The sequence below is a fragment of the Pelodiscus sinensis genome, chromosome 10 (genome assembly GCF_049634645.1).
Source record: "Pelodiscus sinensis isolate JC-2024 chromosome 10, ASM4963464v1, whole genome shotgun sequence".
In the NCBI taxonomy this organism is placed as follows: domain Eukaryota; kingdom Metazoa; phylum Chordata; order Testudines; family Trionychidae; genus Pelodiscus; species Pelodiscus sinensis.
This window is the reverse complement of record NC_134720.1, coordinates 7,956,253-7,978,384: the sequence shown is the minus strand read 5'-3', so window position 1 is coordinate 7,978,384 and position 22,132 is coordinate 7,956,253. Positions and strand designations below refer to the sequence as shown.

The following is a 22,132-nucleotide window of genomic DNA, read 5'->3' as shown; positions in this document are numbered from 1 at the left end:
ACGCAGCAGGCACTGTTTTAAACGCAGGGCTGTTCCATGTACCTCTCTGTTCTGGAGGCAGGGGGAGGCTTCGGTGATCTCCCTGCCCCAGCCCAATCCTCAGCTCCTATTGGTCAGAAACAATCAGCCAATAGGAACTGGGAGACTGGCCTGAGGGATGGGGGTAGCGCAAGCTTCTCCCCGCTCCTGGAGCTGAGAGCCACATGGAGGGAGCAGGCTTTATTTTCAATGCTCTGGGGCTACAGCAGGCAAGGAGCCTAGCCTGCCATGGGGATGCTGCAGGGTTGCTGGCTCAGGTAAGTGCCTCCCTGACCCTGCAACCCAATCCCTTGGTTCGAACTAACGTTACTCCTCATTCGTTACTCAGGAAGTGCGCGCTGGGGTGCGTTAGTTCAAACCAAGGGGTTTGGTTCAAACTAACGCGTCCAGGCACGCACTTCCTGGATCGAACCAGCTGCGATTCGAACTAGCACGCCGGTGAGATCATGCCAGTGAAGCGCGGGATATTTAAATCCCCGCTTCATTGACTATTTTGAATGCCTTCATTTGCATCCCTAGTTCGAACTAGGGTGCAAGTGTAGACACACTCTCAGTCACCATCAGACCATTCTCCAAAACAGCACCAGTGCCCTGCTACTTGATCAATGGTACTGGTCTGTCTCCCTGTTAACTCTGGGAGCAATGGGCATTATTCTACTTCATGTGCAGAATTGGTTATTTCCATCACTGATTACTGCTACTCTCCAAACTGCAGAATTCAACTAATTTCAATGGGTCTGCCCATCACTGACATTGATTAAAGAGTCTGCTGCAACTATGACTCATTTCTTCCTTTGAAAATGGAAACATTCTTTACAGGACTCTTGGGGCAGATCTAAATAATTAGCCTCTATGTTATTAAACAATCATGCCTCGGTCTAGGCCGGTGTTTCTCAACCAGTGGTACGAGTACCCTTAAGGATACTTGAGAGAAGTCTTGAGTTAACTGAAATTTGGAGAATACTGAATTTTTGTTTTAAGTTTTACAGCATTTTATTATTTTTGAACTTTTTACACCCAAAAATGTCATTGCTCACCCGGCTACGATTAAGTTGTTTAAACAAATTTGTTGCAACAGCAGAGGAAAAAAAATGTGGGTGTCTGAAAACTGTAGGTACTGGAAGTACTTTTTTTTTTTTTAAAGGGTATTTATAAAAAAAAGGTTGAGAAACACTGGTCTAGGCAATGCTATGTAATGGGTTAGGGTGGGGGGAGTACCAGGAACTCCTTGGTTTCTTTGCTAGCTATGCAGCCAATCTGAGACCCCAACCAAGTCTGAGAATTCTCTCTGAAAAATAAAGAGTACTGCCTGCCTCGCAATAATCTGTACTGCCTTATTGGTAAAAGGACTGTGAGATCCTCACGTGATTCTTCATAAGCTTAAGACCAGGAATTTTTAAGAGCTGAACAATTTCCTTGGCACAATGGGGAAAAACAGATCCCACACTGCTGGCAGCATTCTGGCTGCAGCCAGAAAGGAAATGGATACAAAGGTAGGTTAATTATGCTATCCCTGCAGAGCAGCTGGGTACAGACTAGTAGAGACCTTTACACAGGGTAAAGGGAAGTTATTTGGGACTACTTACGAGGAGTCTATTTCTCTGGAGGTGGAGGGACCATTTGCTACTATTCACAAATTAACTTACAACCCCCAGGAACAGGGAATTAATTTGTTTCTATTTCTCTGAACAAGGTAGCTGACAACTGACCAGACTGAAAACAGGGGAACAGCTGATGTTTGTGATCATATGAAAACAGACAGAGTCACAGGCTTGAACTGCAGGGCTATAAAATTACAGTACACACATTCCAGTCGCCAGCGGGAGCCTGGTTGCTGATAACTAGGGTCTCAGAGGCCAGGCCCCAGCCAGAGTGCCTACACTGAAAATTTATAGCCCCGCAGCAGGCCAACCCGAGTCAAATGACCCAAGTCAGAGTCAAATGACCTAAGCCAGACAATCTCAGAGCAGGGTGGACAAAAATATACTCCTCACCCTCTCCCCGGCTGATGCTGGCCCAGCCTATACTCCAGGTAGTTGGGAAGGAAGTTATGTGATCACACACATCTTCTGTCCTACTGCCCACCCTCTTTTCACAGTTTTACGTTACCCGTCCAGTATTTCTGCTTGGTCTCTGATCCAGATTGTTTGCCAATCGCTCTTCCATGTCCAGACTGCCATTGTCTTTGTCCTGGAGGAAGTCATTGTGCTGAGATAGAGAGTCACTTTCTGAATGGTTAACAGATGGAGTTTCTGATCCATGATTAGCAGGAGATGATGATCTTGATGGTGATTCCAAGAACTTCTTGATTGAAGGATGATTAAAAACCATAGAGTCACATGTCCTGGCTCCCTGCAATGATAAAGTCCAAGCAGAACCATTATTTTTTTCCAGCTCTAATAAAAGAGGGGGTAGGCCAGAAAATGAAAAGCAGAGTAGCAGCACACAGAAGCAGAGAACCAATATTTAATCACAGGTAAAGCATGCACCACAGAGATTGGAAAATGTAATAGTGTTTAGGGAAACAGGGCCAAAATAACCTACTCCAACACTACAGATGCCTTTGTCCAAAAAAATAAAATAAAACAAAAAAAAATATCTATCTGGTTTCTGAACTGAGCACAGCAACATGCCCAGACTACTATGCAGGTTTCTATTAAACCAAGACTGGCTTCTTTAGGCTCACAGGACTGTACTTTTTCTTAACATGGGTGATAATGTCATACTGTATATGCAGCTCAATTCCTATGGCTGGGCAAGGTATTTAAATGCATCAGACTCTCATTCTTCATACAATCGGCATTTAACAAAGACAAGCTGCATGCATCTGTGCCTTGCCTGCTTCCGGAAGGTAACCCAGGGGTCAAGAGTCACATGCTTGCCCGTGCCTGCAAATCAAACCAGACATACTAGATCTCATCTTAGACCTACCTTCCTTAACAGAAGCCCTTTATAGGTGACCTGTAAAGGACAACAATGGGTTTATGACCCTCTTTTGGCTTTTTAAAAAAAATGTAATGTATAAAGGCAGTCTAGGAGATTTTTCCCCGCTTGCACTTAACCTTAAGCATATAAATCTGCCTCATTAAGGAGGTCTCCTTGGACAAGAGAAGGAACTGGAGTAACAGCTCTCTCAGCCCTAGACTGAAGAGATAGGTAACGGGCAGGTTTGAATCTTTTGGAGATGAGATTTTCAACAGTGTTTAAGGGAAGGGAGGAAGGATCACTGCAGTGTTTTTTAAATATCCCATGGCTAACAAAATTCTTTCCTCTCACGGTTTGTTAGGCAACTGGTTTAGACACTTGCTAATTAAAACAAACTTTTAAACAGTCTAGCAATGTCTACACTAGCGAGCATACAGCAGCTCAGATACAGAAGCATAGCTGTGTTGATGTAAGATTACTCGTGTAGCTGTTCTATGCTGATAGGAGAAAGCTCGCCCATTGACATGACAAAATTAAACCACATCAAATGAATACAGTAGCTATGTTGACTGTTGCCCACATGGCACTTCTGCCTTTGTTACACATCAGGGAGGTGTTTTTTCCAAACCTCTGAGCAATGTAAGTTACAGAGACAAAAGTGCTAGTGTCGATGTAGCCTCTGACTCGCAGTCTCTTCCCATCATGAATCCTGAGCTTTGACTTCCTTGCTGTTTGCAATGTAATACTCCTATTAATTCTCTAATTATCCATAAATTAAATCAGTGAAAAACCTTTTGAGTCCACTCTATGTATCCAAGAAGCAAATAACCAAAAGGCCATTTTGTTTGTTCTCCCTTATGCAAATAGGTTACTTACTAATTTTCAGAAAAAAAACCCAATAAACCATATTTAATTATACCTCAGAACACAGCTGTACAGCAGTAAGTTCACATGGGCAGAGAGGCTGCTTTTTATTTTTATATTACAGTAGATAATTTTATAATCACAAATTGCTAAAAACGCATATGTATTTAAAAAGTAAACAATGAATTAAACTACAACAGACACACACTTTACTACATGTGTAAGCAAAACTATGCCAGCTGTTGATAAAATCAAACTGATATTAATTATTTTAAAACTGTGTGGATGGTAAAAAGATCTGCCAGCTTTGTAAACAAACACAAATGAAATGAAAGGAGCTTGTCTAGCCAACAAGGAAGTTAGAGTCTTTGAGAACTCAACTTGAACTTCAGCACCCAGCACAAAAACAAAAAAATTGGAGCAATAGATGTTCTTTTGTGAGGCATTCTTAAGAATAAGAACAATTTTTTGAAAGTGAATTTGATACTGGTGATGCATACTGGACTCATGGATAAGTTGGGGAAACAAACTCTCCATTTGACAGAACAGATACAGAAAGCAGGGGGGCAGTACAACACTCTTGCTAATGTGCCTCCAGGTGGTATTCGAGGAGACACTTGATCAGAAGTAGCTCAGTCCCTCCAGAATAGCCAAACACAGAAATTCAGAAAAAACATATTCCTCCCATCACTGCTAAATTCTCTGTCCATACCAGTTCATCAACATGTGTTTGAAGAGGCAAAAAATCAAGTTAGATTTTTAAAATAAAACTCAAAAGCGCCTTTTGGAAATGCTAATACTGGTTGGACCTCCCTGGTGCGGTAATGTTGGGACCTGACTGGTCCCCAACGAGAGAATTTTCCGGACCAGGGGAGGTACCCCCTCCCACCAACCCCTAGCCAGCCAGACCCCTCTACCCACTCTCCCCAGCCAGGTTGTCTGCCCTGCTGCCACCGGCCCCCTGACTCTGGGATGCCACAGGCTGCTGGAGTTCTCTGGCCCCTGGTCCCATGCTGGGAGTTCCCAGTTCTGTGCTGCCGCAGGCTGAAAGGGTTCTCTGGCCCCTGGTCCCATGCTGCTGCAGGTGGCTGGGATTCTTTAGCCTCTGACTCTGCACTGCCACAGTTCCTTGGTCCTGCGCTGCCACCGGCAGCCAAGTCTTCCCAGTTCTGCGCTGCCGTGGGCTGCCAGGATTCTCCATCCCCACACTGTTGTGGGAGGCCAGGCTTCTTCAGCCCCCAGCTGCTGGGGTTATCTGGCTGTAGCCCCATTGACCCGGACCAGGCTGCTGGCCCTCCTATCATTGGGCTCCCGGGCTTCCTGGTCCAGGAGCATTCGTAGTCCTGCCAGACCACAGATGTTGCCAGACCAGAGTGTACTGGTTTTCAAAGGTTCAACTTGTAGGATACTCATGTAACAAAAGCAATCCCTGCTGAACAGAACTATGCATCTAGGTATTCTCTAGGCAGGTAAGGCAAATCCATGGTTTCTATCCACATGCCTGAAGTCTGATGCAGCAGTTCCATCATCCTTTATTAGAACTCAGATAAAACATTACTCTCAATCCAAACACTAGCAATTTAAAGGGGAACTGCAAGTCAAAAATAAAACTTGAGTTAAACTCAGGCACATGTCCTGACACTCCCACTTGCTAAAATATAGGAGCACATAGCATAGAAATAAGTTAACTGGCTGTGTCTAAATTCATTTTCTCCCACCTGTGACATCTTGGTTCATTCTGTGAAGTCATAACTATAGCTGGCTGCATGAAAGGAAGGATGGTTTTGAGGCTAAAGCACTGATGAGGTTTCAGGAGATTGAGGTTTCTGTTCCCAAGTCTACTAGACTCCCTCCCTCTAATCTTGGATAAATCATTAATCCCTCTGCTGCCTCAGATCCTTATCTGTAAAATGGGAGAATACTGCCCAACTTGGAGTCCTGTGTACTGATACAATGGTGACCAGCACTGTAGAAAAGAAACAGTTTCAGAAAATAAAACATGGGTGTTGATAGGGTTTCAGGTAGGGGATGCAATGCATTTCTCAGATAAAAGAATTTAACAGAGTAGATAAAATCTGTCTGTGCTGAATGCCCCTGCAACCTGTTAAGTGGCACCACAAGCTGCATGCAACTCAGTTCCACTTTGGTTTTGCAGTTCATCTTTCAAGCATTTATGACTGTACCGCAAAAGCCAACCAGGAAAGCTACACAGAAGATGAACTATGCAGTCTAACTTTACCAATATTTTCCAGTCTTATTGTTCCAAAAATAAATTTTTACCTCTCCAACTTTAAGGAGACCAGCAGAAGCATAATAATTAGCCACAATGCAAGCACGAAGCTTATCCATCATCCTCCTTGCCTCAATCAGGCGCTATAAAAAGAAGAGAAATTGTATTACAAAGTACAGCAATTGCAGCACTTTTCAATACTTCCTGATCCTCTAACTTATTTCCTTTTAAGAGAGACTTTTATACCTGATCTATGACTTCAATCTCATGTTCCTTATTCTTCATTTCAACAGCAAACTGCTCTTTAATAATTGTCTCAATCTTCTGTACAGCAGCATCTCGAGCTGTTGAAAAAAAATCACATTTAAATACAAAGGAAGTTTTCAGAGGCAAGGAGTTATAGTTCAATCCCAAAGGTTCTACATAAAAAAAAGTTAAAGGAAAAATAAAGATTATAGTAACTGACTGAGCACAACACAGCAAAAGGGATCTCTAGTACTTCGTGCCAACTGGTTATTACTTCTGCTCTGCCCCAGAACATAATTTACCTTAAATATGTTAATGTAATCGGCAGCCTGCTCCAGCCTGGCTGGGCCCACCACACTTTGGGCTAGGGGCACTCGAGCCCAAATGGGGCTTGCTGTGCTACCAGCCATTAGGGGGTGGAGGACGACTCTCCAGGCCATATGGGCCCACTGTGCCACTGGCAGGGAGCTGCTCCAGCGCAGCTGGGCCCACTGTGCCATACCACGGGCAGGAGGTTCCTTCAGCCGGGTCGAAGCACCTGGTGATATCAACTTGGGATCCCAGTTTAGTGGTTAAACATAACGTTTAATTAGTTAACTGAGTAAATGGGATTTTATATCCCTACTTAAATATGTATACAAGTTGTTTTCCACAAGGATTTTTCTCTTATAAGCACTGAGATGGGAGTCCTGTAACAAGACTGTTTACTATATCATCTGAAAATTAATACAACACTGAGAAAAAATGCAACACAAACAGTCATTAGAAGACAACATGCACGGACAAATATACAAGCAAAATACAAAGAGGATGAGGGGGCAGACCTCCCCCCCCCAAAAAAAGGGAAGTTTATAGATGGGAAAGAGAAGCCAATACTCCGTTTGATATAGAACAGACCTACCACAGCACTTCATAAAGCCTGTGGCCTGCTTCAATATAAGATGCTAATGGCTGATTCATTCGCATTTCTTATGTTTACATCACTTTAGTTTGCACAAAGAAATACTAAAAAATGTGATAAAGAATGGATTTAATAAAAAAGTCATGTTTCATATAAGTGCAAGCCTGTAAATAATAACACTGCATTTGCAGCTCAGCTGTAGGCTAACCAGACCAATTAAAAACACATATTTCTTTAGTGATTTTTGGTATAAAAATTTAGGCAGACACCTTCAGACATGTGCAGATTAGCAGTAGTCTGTCCCAGATGCAATGCTTTTGACTGGGAGGTAAAGGCAGACGCTGCACCAAAAAAAACAAACACCAACCAACAAAACAGAAAATGTCCATTAAATGTGTTTTTCAGGGCAGGTGGACTGATCAATTTATACCCATCAAGGCAAATCACTATGTCTCATTTGTAAAACAGTTGCAGCGTGGAAGAAACATAACATGAAAAGACACTCTTGCACAAAGCCTAGGGGAAAGTATGATACACAATGAACTGCAAAGAGATCGGACAATGACAGCAAATGCTCGGAATACGACAAGAAGAAAATGCAGTAGCAGTGAAGGCAAGCTACTGTGTTGTGTATTTACTGGGTACTAATTCTAAATCTTGTTCTGGCAGGGAATTCATAAAGAAGTAGTTATGGAGGAAACATGTTCCGATTAAAGGAACCTTACTGAAGCTGCAATTCGCCAGACTATTCATCGTAGAATAGAAGCAATCGCTGCATATTTAAAAGAATGGCCCTGGGAAAAAATCCAAGATGTTGAGGTTTGTTCAGTGGCTTTGGATGAAAGCAACATTACTGACAGTGCTCAACTGCTAATTTCATTTGTGGAATAGACTAGGCATTTCAAGCCACTGACGAGCTTGCGGTACTACAGATAATTCCTGGGAAAACTATAGGTGAAAGACTGGTTTTGCAGATTTGCTGACATTATTAAGGAAGTTGGTCTGTTTTGGAATCAACTCGACACAGTGACAATGGACAGACACTAAGAACATGGCATACCACAAGACTGGATTGACTGGCTGGTGAATAAGGCTGGCAAATCTTGTATCACTGAAAGGCCAATAGCACTGCATTGTATTATTAACCAACATTGTGTGGCAAAGGTCTAAACTTGGCAAAATGTAATGAAAGCCATAGGAGTCACTGTAAACTCAGAGTACCTGGAATGAATCACTGTTCATTGCAAGCATTTCTGAAGAAAACTGATGCAGAATATCAGGATGCAAAGTATGTTGGCCTTACTTGTGGAAATTCACTGAAACATTTCTTCGTCTTGTGGAATGAAATCAGTATTTTCATGAACAAAAAATCCAGTGTAGTTGTGGAATTTTGCAATTCTAACATTTAAAATTTATCTCAGTTTGAAGTTGCAAGATAAAGAGAAGCTGGTTTCCCACTTTTAAACAGATCTGAAAGTCTTTCAAATAAATCAAAACACTTGTGACACCGCTCAGAGGGTACATGTCTACACTTGCAACATCTGTTGAAAAAGGGATGCAAAAGAACAGGGCTCGCCGAACCACAGCGAGTCCCGCTTGCCAGCCGCGTTGTCCAGATCGCCCAACCCAGCTCTTCCAGGTTGCAATCTACTCACCATGGGCGACTAGATTGTTTTATTTGTTGAGCCCTGCAAAAGAAGACATTCAAAATTGCAAATGAAGCCGGGATTTAAATATCCCGCGCTCCATTTGCATATTCCCATTATGGCACTATTTCAAAATAGCGCTGTTTTGAAATAACAGACGCTGTTAAGACACGGTTATTTCAAGAGAAAACCCTTCTCTTGAAATAACTGGTAAACCTCATTGCATGAGGAATAAGGGTTATTTTGAGAATGGGTTTTCTCTCGAAATAACAAACGCTGTTAAGACGTGGTTATTTCAAAATAGCACCATTACGCGAATATGCAAATGAAGCCTGGGATATTTTAATCCCAGCTTCATTTACAATTTCAAATGTCTTCATTTGCATCCCTCTCTCGAAAGAGGGTACAAGTGTAGACATACCCAGAGAAGAGAACACTAATTCACTTCTGAAGGACTCGGGAAGAAAATCTCAATGCTCAACTCCTATGTGCCTAAATTATAAAATTACTGGACCTCCAAAATTCTGAGGACAAATTTTTTCAACTTCAAGTTACACACAATTAACATCCTCCCAAAAACCATTTTGTTGCTAATGTGGATCATGTCCCTTCCAGTCTGCAAATGGAACTGACTGAACTGTAATTTAACTCAGATTCAAAGGACATGTTTCACAAAAAGAAATTGGGGGAGTTTTAGGCACTGCTCAGTAATTAGTTAGAACAATAGTGCATTGTAAAGCCAGAGACTCACTCAGACACCTTAATCTCTAGCATGGTATCAGACACTGGGTATCAGAATGAGATATCCAGGTAATTAAACATTGGATATAAAGGTCAGGGTGACCTTTCACTAATGCAAATCCAAATATAGCTCATCTAGTTTTTGCAAAATCTCATATAGTAAGAGTTATTCTCCTGGAAACTGAAAGTTAGAACCTTCAGCCATAATAGCGATTGGGTCCATCAAGGAAAAACAGTATCAGAGGCAGCAGGATGGGAGTAGTTCTGGATGGAGAAGGAGATGGGAACTGCATGTAAAAAAAATTCAGCGGTTACACATTTACAAAAGTAAGTGTTTGTTAACATCCCTAATGGCCTCACATTATGCCAAAATTTTTATGGCTGACCTCGAACATTTCCTCAGCTCTCGTCCCTACATCTAAATTACATCCCTCTGCTGACAGAGGGGTGTAGATTAGATGCATCAAAAGAGCAAATGAAGCGTCAATTTAGACGGGGCATTTTCGACAGAAATGCCCTGTTTCGAAAGATCCTGTGGAAAACTCCCTGTCTAAACTGCTGGGTTTTTTCCGAAAAGCTCCGTTTCGAAAAAAGCGGCAGCTGCCATTATACAAATGAAGTGCGGGATATTTAAATTCCCACTTCATTAGCACTTTCGATACATCTAATTTACATTCCTCTGCCGACAGAGGGGTGTAGTTTAGATGTAACCCTAGTATCCTTTCTCTTCTTGAGCTACGTTGATGACATCATCATATGGACTTGTGGAAAGGAGACCCTTGAAGAATTCTACAGGCATTTCAACAATTTCCACTCCACTATCAGCCTCACCTTGGACCAGTCCACACAAAAGAAACTTCCTTGACACAACAGTACAAATAAAAGATGGTCACATAAACACCCCCCCTTACTGGAAATCTACTGATGGGTATTCTTACCTACACGCCTCTACCTTCCATCCAGGACACATCACATGATCGATTGTCTACAGCCAAGATACAACCGGATTTGTTCCAATCCCACAACCGGAGACAAACACTGCAGGATCTTTATCAGGCATTCTTAAAAGTTAAATACCCACCTTGGGAAGTGAGGAAACAGACTGACAAAGCCAGACAAGTACCCAGAAGTCCGCTATTTCAAGACACGCCCAACAAGGAAAACAACAGAACACCTACAGCCCCAAGTTTAAACCTCTCCAGTGCATCATTGACAATCTACAACCTATCCTGGAAAACGATACCTCGCTCTCACAGGCCTTGGGAGACAAGCTAATCCTCGCCTACATACAACCTCCCAAACTGAAGCAAATACCAGCGGCCACACATCACACCTCAAATACATTCATGCAGGAACCTACCCCTGCAACAAACCCTGTTGCCAACTCTGTCAACATAGCTATACAAGCAACACCATCACAGGAACTAACCACATAAGCCAAGACACATCAGGGGCTTATACAACTGCACATCCTCTATAATAAAGTGGTCCCCAAACTTTTGGGGCTGCCGCAACCCCGGGGGCGGGGCCGCCCATGCGCTCGGGGCCGGCACTGGCATGTGTCGCGACCCCAAGGCAGGGGCTGCCCATGTTCCTGGGGCCGGGACTGTCCATGTGCAGCGACCCTGGGGTAGGGACCGCCCATGTGCCATGTGCCCGGGGCCAGCACCGCCCATGTGCCATGCGCCCAGGAGCGGGGCCGGCCCAGATTGTTCGGCAGGCACACAAATGGCCCAGCGGACGCCATGGCACCCGCGGTCACCGTGTTGGGGACCACTGCTCTAATGTAATATATGCCATCAAGTGCTAGCACTGCCCCTTTGCCATATATACTGGCTATAGAGGACAGTATCTGTGACAAAGGATAAATGGACACAAATCAGACATCAGGAACGGTAACACATGTAAACCTACAGAACAGGCATCGGCAACCTTTCTAAAGTGGCGTGCCAAGATTTAACCTTCCTTCCCTGGGCTGTGCCATTCTCCTGGGGAGTAGGAGGGGCTCTCTCCACTATGCACTCTCCTTGGTCTCCTGCCTTGGGCTCTGCTCCCGCTTTTCCTATGGGGAGCAGCAATGATTATGCACTTCCCCAGAAGCCGGATGCAGCACGGAGCCTCTGGGCTCCCCTCTTCCCACAGGAAGCCAGCTCCAATCTTGCAGGGGGGTGGGGCATGCTGGATCGCCAACGGCGAAGCAGGAGTGGGTGGGTAAACCTGGGGTGTCCAGCCCTGCCAGGGGTGGAGTCTGGGGGAGGGGCAGGGTTCTGGTCCATGGCACCCTGGCCTTCCTGCCAGGAATCCAGGCACCCAAGGGCCAAAATGGCTTTGGAGTAGGGGCATCCGCCCACGTGTTTTCCTCTCCCCTCAGCCCCCCCGCCGCCATCCATCCCCAGAGCTGCAGCCTGGGCAGCATTCACCTTCTAGCCCAGTGGTTCTCAAACTTTTTGGCCCATGGACCACCTGGCTCAATGCAAATCTTTCTGCAGACCACCACTTGCCAATGGAAACTCACTGTTAATTACATAATTACACCTGAGACATTTTGCTAGTGCTGCGGCTAGGGAGAATGGTTTAATTTAAGTGTTTTAACTTTCTCATGTTAGTTTATCAAACTTCATTTTAGATAAAGTAAAATATTAATTTATGTCCAATGCAAAAGTTCCCCATGTTTTCCTTATTTATGGCAGGGGTGGGGAACCTTTTTGGGATCAGGGGCCACTGGCCAACAGGAAAAAAAATCAGTTGGGGTCCACACACGTGAGAAGTTAAAAAAAAAGTCCTCCAAAAAGCCCAAACCCTCACTCATGTGCCCCCCAACTGAGACATCTCACTCCTCTGGCATTCCAGCCCCACAGAGCAAAGGAAGGGACAGAGAGGACTGAGGCTTCCCATAGGTCAGATTTACTTTTCTGGGATTTCAGAGTTAGTGGATTTTTGTGGACCCCCTGAGGCTCTGGGGTGGAGACAAAAATGAGGGCTTCAGTGTGCAGGACAGAGCTGCCAGTGAGTGGGATATGGTTGTGGGTGCAGGATCTGAGCAGAAGATGGGATGAAGAAGCAGGCTGGGAGTAGGGTGTATGGCCAGGGGGAGGGAGTAAGAGCAAGGGAGGGTGCAGTGTGTATGGCCAGGAGGGTGGGTTCAGGAACAATGGTGGATGCAGGAACAAGGTGGGAGTAGGAGCAGGGTGGTGGCTGGGGGATGGAATACAGGAACAAGGGAGGGTGTAGGGGCAAGCTGGGGGCATGAAGGTCCTAGTCGGGGAGAGGTGGTGAGGGAGACTGGATTGTAAGGGTCTGGGCATGCAAGGGGACACTTACCTGGCTTTGCACCCCCATTGCTGCCACTGCCCGACCAAGGGCAGCAGCAGGGAAAGCCTGCGACCAGTGCATCATTATGCTGCCACTCCCCTAGGGGGATGGGGAGGAAGGGATTGTGCAGAAGGGATTGTGCGCCAGACCGGTTTGTGGAGAGGCAGAGCAAGCGGCTCCATGCTAGGGCAACAGCGCATGGAACCGCTTGCTCTGCCTCTTCATAAGCCTGGTGCTGTCGTCTCACGTGTTACAGGAACCACCCAGAGCCAGATGCTCCTGCCCGTGTCCCTCGCCCAACCCATCCCTGCACATGGGCTGAGGGAGGGGGAGTCAAACAAGTGACAATGCGGGGGAGGGGGGAGGGCCCTCCCTGCACCCTGGGATGACAGTGCGGGGGAGGGCCCTCCCTGCGCCCTGGGATGAGCGTAGTTCCCAGCCCCACCACCCAGGCAGACCCGGTAAGGCAGCAGACCCTCCTTCTCCCTCAACACATTGAAGTTCCGAGCAGGCTGCCCCACACCTTCTCCCTCCCCTCACATGCGCCACAAGCGCTGGTGTGAGGGGAAGGGACATCAGGAGCAGCTTGTAGCACGTGCAAGTCACGCACAGAGCTGCCATAAACAAGCACAGATGACTGACTCTCACGGGGAGCGGGGGCGAGGGACGAGGAATGCAGCTTGAGCATTCTTAGCATCCGTACCTCCAGCTCCTGTGACTGGCCAGACACCGTGCCTCAGCTGAGTGCAACTGCTCAGGACATTTGAAAGGGCCCAGTGCGCAGGAGTCGGAGCTTGTTTTTGCGCCTCACTGCTGCGCGGTGAACGCCAGGCTGGAACAGCAGCATAAGTCCCCCCACTACATGCTTATGGCACATGTGCCGTATGTTGCCGATCCCTGCTATAAAGGAACATTTTAACCAACCTGGTCACTCAATCATGGATTTAAAAGCAGCCATTCTTCTACAAAGAAATTTTACCACCAGTTATAGAGAGAGTCTGCAGAACTGGAATTCATGTACAAATCTGACACTGTTACTCTGGGCTTGAATAAAGACATTAACTGATTATCACAGTACAAAGCCAATTTCCCCTCCCTTTGACATCTGCATTTTCACATCAAAAGCAATGAATGGGGCACATCCAGCCCACTAAATTAGCTTAATTAAACATGAGCCCTACAATTGACAGGTACTTCTTTTGCTGTTATACATCTTTGATTTCTGTTATTTCCACTCCAACTCATCTGATAAGTGGGTCTTACCTATGGAAGCTCATGATACTATATATTTTTGTTAGTCTTTCAAAACGAGTAGCACTGGGGCACCCTCAAGTTTCAGAGTAACACAGCTACACCTCAGACTTTTTGTGCATTCATTATTTGCTTCCTGTAGTCTTTATCTGTAGTCACTGTAATTCTAATGGAATACTAGTTCATCTGCTTAGATAATAGAGTTCAATGCCTGCAGTTTTCCAGAGGGTACAGTATGTACAGAGAGTTTTATCTTCCATAAGATTCCATGACAGACAGTTCCTACCTGACTGTTCAACTGCTTTGTGACGTTTATTTGGTTGTGTGACTGAAATCTCCTCATAGTCCGGGTCCTTCTCCTCAATCACTCTCTTGATCCCAGACATGGTAGGTCAACTGCTCCCCTGAAAGGAGAAAAAAAGAATCCATGTTATTACCGGCACCTACACTCAAACTGACTTCAGGCCTCTAAAGCCACATGATTTAATAGGGGAAGTCTGCCCTCCAACTCAGAAAGGAGGAAAAGCTATGTTTTGAATAGCTGTTTCCCTTATTGCTCCCAGTTGTGATTTATCAAAATGTTCAGTTCTAAAACTCTGCATCATCCCTGTTCTGACTTTTTTACATGCTATTAAATAATCCAAGAGTGCAGTTCCACCTCCACACTTTTATCTACAAATGCAGGAAGTGGTACCTTTAAAAAGTGAATACAGGGATGTCAGACCAAAAAGCAGTCAGAAGTTACAGAAGTGCAAGATATATCTAATTCCTCACCTGGCAGGAACATTTTTATGGTGAGAGTAGCATTCATTTTCCATGCCCTTTTTTCCTAGTCCCCTTTGCCAAGACGGCTAACAAAGAAGCCAGTTGTCATGGACTTGTAATAGGAACATTTGTCCCATCAGAAGTAATCTCGGACTGCCAACCTTCCCCTCACAAACTAACAAAAGATGTTTGCTATCAGTTGAAGTGAAAGCTCCAAGTCCTGTTTCCAGTTGTCTGAAACACCCAATCCTTTATTGCTGGAGCATCAATGCTTCTTTAGCCTTTAGAGAAAATCCAAATTTGCCTGGATTAACTAACCAATACACAATTCTAGTTAAGCTAGAATATTGACCAGAATGTCACCTGTATCCTTAACATCACCTAATTATTAGACACTAATTTGTTCAACTCAAATTGAATCATTCCTTTTAATCAACAAACTGGGCAAACATATCTGTTGCTTATTTGGACCTTAGCATATTCAAAGATCGAAAAAGAGCAACATTACTGGAAAAAGTTAGGAAAGTTATGCAGATATGAGGTAGAGTGTGAATTTAAACCACTATATGCCAGCAACGCCTCACTGCAATGTATAATGGCCGAACTGGACAGTCTCTATGGAAAAGAATTAATGGACACAAATCATATCAAAAAAGGCAATACACAAAAACCTGTTGGAGAACACTTTAATCTGCCTGGACAATCATTAATGGATCTGCAAGTCACCATTTTGTTTCAGGCCAATTCCACAAGCCAAATACACAGAGAAGGGTTGGAACTTAACTTCATTCACAAGTTTAATTCTTATGCAAATGGTATGAACAGGGACATTGGCTGGCCCGCACACTACCTTCCACATCCTATGACTTAACCAACCAGCTTCTTGTTCTTATCAGCCTCTTGTAACTACTTGAACCATCTACTCACTGTCTCTCTTTTTTCATCCTTCCCCTGTCCCCCTTCCCTTATTTATTCTTGGATCTGGACTTCTAATATTCCTGTCATCTGAAGAAGTGGGTTGTGCCCATGAAAGCTCATGATACCATCTACATGTTTTGTTAGCCTTTAAAGTGCTACTAGACTATTTGTTGTTTTTAAAAATTTTAAAGGCATAATGTAAGAACATAAGCAGGGCTTGACAAGCAGCGGCGAGCCCCGCTCACCAGCCGTGTGGTTTGGCACACTGTGCATGCACAGATTGCGCTGCACTGCCATACTAAAATCTAGTCACCAGAGGTGAGAAGATTGCCGTAATTGTCAATCCCTGAACATAAGTATGGTCATACTAGGTCAGACCAATGGTCTATCTAGCCCAGTATCCGGTCTTCCAACAGTAGCCAATACCAAAGGACCCAGAGGGAAGGAACATCAAGCAATCCAGTGCAGCTGTCCCATTTTATATTTTTGTTCTAGAATGAAGTGTCTTTTTCCAGTTTTATTTATGTTTAAACTAAACCAAAAAAAGTTAATTATTCTTTTTCACAGAGTGAGTTATGCTGGTATAACTAGAAAAGTCTCCCACATGGACAAGCCATTAGAGATCTTAAATTATGTAAGGATTTGCTTTAACATACAATTCTGCATTTCTCATTTCAATAGAAATACAGTAAAAATAGAATGACAGCTTGTCCGTATGGTTTGTGTGAACAGTATCTAGAACTAAAAATGAGTGCCTTTTCACAATTAGGTGCTGCAGAGAAACATGGCTGAACTTAGCTGCACACTTTTGCCAGGTGCCAATAAACACTTTACACGTGCTTTTACTTTTTTACCTTTGAAGTATAAGGTTTTAAAAGTCTGGTTTCCTCTGCCTTGGTTAGGGAACGGGTGGGGGAAAGCCTGAGTGGATTTTAAACTGGCCTCCCTTTTCACAGTGGAGCGAAGTGCTGAATCTCGAACAGATGTCCCCTTTGTTGCAGAAGTTGAATGGGTGTTAACAAAAGCAGTTTAAAACAGTCCCAATAAGAATGACTTTCAATCAACGCCTCCGCCTCCAGCTGCGGTTGGTGCCCGCTCGCGCCAGGTGCCGTTGGAGTCTCCAGGGGAGCCAAGCCCCGAGTCTGAAATGAGACAGAAACACAAAATCTTAGGCCCAGAGGGCGAGGGCCCCACGAGGCTGCCGTGCCCCGGCCTAGGGGAGAACATGGCCGCTTGCAAGCCGGGCACGACCCTTCCCCGCCGCGCACTCAGCGAGGCAAACGGGCCACCTTGGTGTCTGCCGCGGGCCCGGCTGCGGCGCCCTGCGCATGGGGGCCCCTCAGGGGCCCGCCCCCGCCCCAGCCAGCTCGGCCCCACCAACCCCCCAGCGAGGGGGGCCGGGGTACTGCCCTGCTGAGTCTGCACGGGGGCAGGGCGCCGGCCAGGCCCCGCCTGCTGCCCGAGCCACGCGGCCGCTCCCGCGCTGCCCCCGCCGCCTACCGGCTCCGCTCCTCGCGCCACCGGCCCCGCGCGCTCAGCGCGGCCCCCGGCCGCCCCGTGCAGCCGCCGCCTCAGCGAGCGCCGCCATCAGCCCAGCGCCCTGCCCGGCTGCCCGTCAGCGCGAGGGCGGGAGCCGCGCAGGCGGATGGCGGCGAAAGGGGCGGGCCGCGGGGCTCCAATGGGAGCCTGGGCCGAGCGTGCCCCCGTCCCGCCTCTCCGCTCGGCGGGGCCGCTGCCAGCTCAGCCCCGGCTCCGGGCCCCGGCTCAGGGCGTAACCAGCGGGGCCGCGCCTCCAGCCAGCCGGTATCCTGCGGGGCCTGGGCTGCCCGGCTGGAGACCCCCGAGGGGGCAGGAAACGCCGCTGGGTAGGCGCTGGCCGGCCGCTACCAGCGTAGACTCCTTAGGAGGGGCCCTGCCCGCCGCAGGGGAGCGGGCGCCGGGCCGGGCTGAGAGCAGCGCAGGCTCCCCTGGCACGGGCGGCGCGTTCGCTGGCGGTCCCGGGCAGTCCCTGCCGCGCGCAGCGCTCAGTCTGCTCCCCCTACCTGCGCGCGCTGCCGGCTGCGGCTGCCCCCACGCGCAGCGTTTCCAGGTGACCGGGGAGACACCCAAGCGTGACGTCACGGCCCGGGACTTTAAAAGTGCGCGGTGCCGCGTGGCCTCGCAGCCGGGTCGAGTCCAGGGATTGGTGGGGCCTGAGTGCAGAGCCCGGCCCGGCAAGTGGAAGGTAGGCGGGGCGAAAACTAGGAGAAAGGGGTGAGAGAGGAAGGGGCTTGTGCGAAGTACCAGGAGGGTGCAGGTGCCAGGAGATTCTGGGGGGTGAAGCAGAAGCGCAGACACCTGCAGGGGAGGGACCAGCACCAGAGGAGAGAGGCAGGGCAGGTGTGTAGAACAGTGGTCCCCAATGTGGTGCCCGCCGGGGCATTTGTGTGCACCTGCTGACAACCTGGGCCAGCCCCCACCCCCAGCGCACGGCACACTGGAGGCGCCGGCCACAGGTGCACGACACGCACGGGCACCGGGTGTGCGGCGCTCAGGCGGCCCCAGCCCCGGGGCACATGTGGGCGCCGGTGCTGGCCCTAGGCACGTGGTTCGGGCGGCGGCCCCGGCCCCAGGCCAACGGCACAAGGCGCTCGGACGGCCCCGGCCCTGGGGCACATGCCGGCGCCGGGTGCAAGGGCATGCCTGCCCCTGGCATGACCCAGGACGCGTGGCCCTGCCCCCTGGGTGCCCGGGCGCGCGTGAGTGGCCCCGGCCGCCCGGGATCCTCTAAAAGTTTGGGGACCACTGGTGTAGAGGGAGGTATTAGAAGAGGGGATGAGAAGGGGTAGCTCACATGATCAGAGTGGGGCTACTGGAGCAGTGGGCACAGGGGGGAGAGAAGGCCTGGTGGAGGGGGGCAGGTCACAGGAGGGCTGAGGGCAGTGAGAAGGGCAGGAGTCAGGGCAGCAGAGGAGGGTGAGGAGTTGGGGGGGGCAGCAGGCACCAGGGGAGATGATGGAGCAAGGGAGGAGACATGGCAGCAGAGAGAAAAGGTAAAGGTTTAAAAATATTTATTAATAACTTGGTATGCTGCCCACGGCCAGTTTGTTTGCGCCCCGTGGTGCAATTTGGATTTATGTGGGGATCAACACATGGCCAGCGAGTGGGAGCCAAAACAAAAAAGTAGTGTAATGATCTTCTGTTGATATGTGTTTTAGGAGTTAAATTCTTGGGACTGTCATTGCTCATGAAAAGTGCTGTCACATGGGTAGAAATCGGGTAAATATTGAATTTTATTAATATCAGCAGAACTGACTTAATGGGGCTTGTGTGTTGTGTAGTCTTCCCTTAATCTTTGTATTCGTGCCTGTCAGTGTGAGAGAAACTATTTGTATATATTTGCTTGCATATGCAACCACACTTAAGTTGAGGCGCTCAGCATGTTCTGTAAGTATCAGTGTGGCCCCTGGGGCTTCCAAAGTTGAGTTGCCCTAGCTCATCCCTGACAGGTGTCTTTCTAACCTGATCTTAAATATCTCCAGTGATGGAGATTCCGCAATCTCTCTAGGCAATTTATTGCAGTGTTTAACCACTCTGACAGGCAGGAAGTTTTTCCTAATGCCCAATCTAAACCTCCCTTGCTGCAATTTAAGCCCATTGCTTCTCATCCTAAACTCCGAGACCAAGGAGAACAATTTTTCTTCCTCTTCCTCCTTATGATACTCTTTTAGATACTTGAAAGCTGCTCTCATGTCCCTTTTCGGTCTTCTCTTTTCCAAGGTAAACGAGGCCAATTCCTTCGGCCTTGCCTCATACCTCATGTGCTCTAGACCTTTCATCATTTGTGTTGATCTTCTCTGGACTTTCTCCAGTTTCTCCACGTTTCCTGAAATGTGGCACCCAGAACTGGACATGATACTCCAGCTGGGGCCTAATGTAGATGGCTCAATCACTGCCTAAGGGATGTGAGACTGGGCGGGTTAATTTCCAATCCTCCTGTTTATTCTTTTCCTAAGCCAGGAGTGCACAGTAGTTCTGATGGGGGCTCTGCAGGAAGGCAGCCCGCACTGCTCCTTGCCTGAAACCTGTGCAAGTGTTAAACAGCTGTCCAGCCCACCCTAGAGGTGACTTCATTTCAGCGTGCCTGAAGCAACATTGCACCAGCAATGGACAGGAGAATGGCTCCCAGGCATGGCTTGCTCATGACTGCTTCAGTCCCATTGGATGGGCCTCAGCCTCTTTTCTTCCCCTCCCCCACTTTGCAATGGGGCTGTAGACTCTGTGGGAAGAGGGGTGGAGGCAGGCAGAGGTGACTCCCTGCAGCAGATGTAGACACGTCTCTGTATTAATCATTCTCTCATTGAAGTTTTTACCTTTATATTGAGTCCTTTTACATGGAAACTTTGTATTTCGTCTTGGTAGAATAGTCCCTAGGACAAGTGAGGCAGAGACTGTCCCTGTGGGATGAATGAGGTGGGAATGGATAAGGCGGAAGGTGAGCGCCTCTGGGCAGTTGCAAAGATTGGAGAAGGGATGGAAGCCAGACCAAAGATCAATGGGCCCATTGAAAGGAGACTGGACCTATGGATGCCTTGGGGATCAGCAGCAAGGGCCTGCTTTGGGAAGCCCCCTCTTTGGAGGTGAATGTGGCAGCACTGAGACACCACCCAGAAGCAGGTGCCACAGACACTAACTGCAGATTCATGGGACGGCTCTCACAGATCTTGCACATGCGTAAGTTGATAGATCTGCAGGAGGGGGGCAGTGGCGTAGCAAGGGGGTTGGAGGGGTCAGTTGCCCCTGTGCACCATGCTAGGGAAGCTCCAATTTAATCCCATTCTGCTCCCCCCGTTATCCCTTCAGCTCATGTGCTCCTCCTCCACCTGCCACTGGCAGCTGAAGCCTCCTCCCTGCCTCACTGCTCCAAGCCTGACCCTGCTCCAAGCCTGGCCATCCTCCATTTCCACTGGTGGGTTAGTGCATGTCGGAGCCCGGCCCCAGACTGTAGAGGGTGAGGGAAGATCGGTACAAGTTCCCCTTAGCTGTGCACCAGGTTTGGGTCCATGCCACATGGCTTTGGGGGGGGGTGCAAATTTTTCCTTTGCCTCCGGGCGCATAACCCCCTCGCTACGCCTCTGGCGCAAAGCGTCCGTATCAGACAGGAGTCTGTAAGGCAGTGGTCACCAACCAGTAGCTCAGGCGCTACCGTAAATCTTGGAACCTCTGATGGGGGGAGTCCTGACTGGTTTGGCGGGGAAGCTCTCAAGTGCTGGCACTTCAGTTTCCCCTCCACCCACTGTCATGCTGCTTCTACTCTCTGCCTTGGAGCTGCCCCCTGGGAGCCTCCTGCTTGCTGTGCAGTGTGGGGGAGGGAGAAGAAAGGGAGCTGATATCAGGGTATCCTCCCACTCCACCTCTCCACCCCCACACACACACACTCCCTTGTACTCCACAAAGAGAGAAGGGGATGGAGGGAGCTTGGCAAATCTCTGACATTCTCACACTGTGTGCGTGCGCGTGTCAGGCATTTTAGAGAATGACAATCCTGTCATATCTGGCGTAATTATCCTTGGGGTAATTGTGCTCCTGGAAGTGACTGGCATGTCCCTGCAGCCCCTGAGAGGGTCAGAGCTGCTGTCCAGGTGAGGGCACTATCTCATAAGCCAGTGTTTCCCAAATGGTGTTCTGTGGAACCCTGGGGTTCCACGAAGTGAAAATAATAAGAACTTAAGAATGGTCGTACTGGGTCAGACCAAAGGTCCATCTAGCCCAGTAGCCTGTCTGCCGACAGTGGCCACCACCAAGTGCCCAGGAGGGGGGGGACTGAAGACAATGATCAAGCGATTTGTCTCGTGCCATCCATCTCCAGCCTCTGACAAACAGAGGCCAGGGACACCATTTCTACCCCCTAGCTAATAGCCTTTTAAGGACCTAACCTCCATGAATTTATCTAGCTTCTCTTTAAACTGTTATAGTTCTAGCCTTCACAGCCTCCTCTGGCAAGGAGTTCGACAGGTTGACTATGTGCTGCGTGAAGAAGAACTTTTGCTTAATAGTTTTAAACCTGCTACCCATTAATTTCATTTGGTGTCTTCTAGTCCTTATATTATGGGAACTAATCCATAACTTTTCTTTATTCGCCCTCTCCATACCACTCATGATTTTATATACCTCTGTTATATCCTCCCTCAGTCTCCTCTTTTCCAAACTGAAAAGTCCCAGTCGCTTTAGCTTCTCTTCATATGGGACCTGTTTTAAACCCCTAATCATTTTAGTTGCCCTTTTCTGAACTCTTTCCAAGGCCAAAATATCTTT

At 47.6% G+C, this 22,132-nt stretch overlaps 2 protein-coding genes across 7 annotated transcripts in view; one reads left to right on the top strand and one right to left on the bottom strand.

The window, feature by feature from the left end:
- YEATS2 (YEATS domain containing 2) overlaps window positions 1-17,903 on the bottom strand; it is an 82,450-nt gene extending 64,547 nt beyond the window's left edge. For 2 of the 4 annotated variants that reach the window (XM_075937461.1, XM_075937465.1), the window contains exons 1-7: window positions 17,339-17,530; window positions 16,693-16,980; window positions 14,442-14,559; window positions 6,305-6,402; window positions 6,109-6,201; window positions 2,971-3,000; window positions 2,149-2,391 (exon numbers count right to left, since the gene is read on the bottom strand). In XM_075937461.1, the coding sequence (XP_075793576.1) occupies window positions 2,149-2,391; window positions 2,971-3,000; window positions 6,109-6,201; window positions 6,305-6,402; window positions 14,442-14,541 (564 nt within the window). In that variant the 5' untranslated portion in view covers window positions 14,542-14,559; window positions 16,693-16,980; window positions 17,339-17,530. Of the gene's footprint in view, window positions 1-2,148; window positions 2,392-2,970; window positions 3,001-6,108; window positions 6,202-6,304; window positions 6,403-14,441; window positions 14,560-16,692; window positions 16,981-17,338; window positions 17,531-17,880 lie in introns of those variants that run through there. The other 2 variants (XM_075937463.1, XM_075937464.1) reach the window with 2 other exon arrangements.
- The window catches only part of LOC142830741 (uncharacterized), a 34,309-nt gene continuing 29,985 nt past the window's right edge, over window positions 17,809-22,132 (top strand). For 2 of the 3 annotated variants that reach the window (XM_075937473.1, XM_075937472.1), the window contains exon 1: window positions 17,809-18,062. The gene's annotated coding sequence lies outside the window, so the exon portion shown is untranslated. The remainder of the gene's footprint in view (window positions 18,063-22,132) is intronic. The other variant, XM_075937471.1, reaches the window with a different exon arrangement.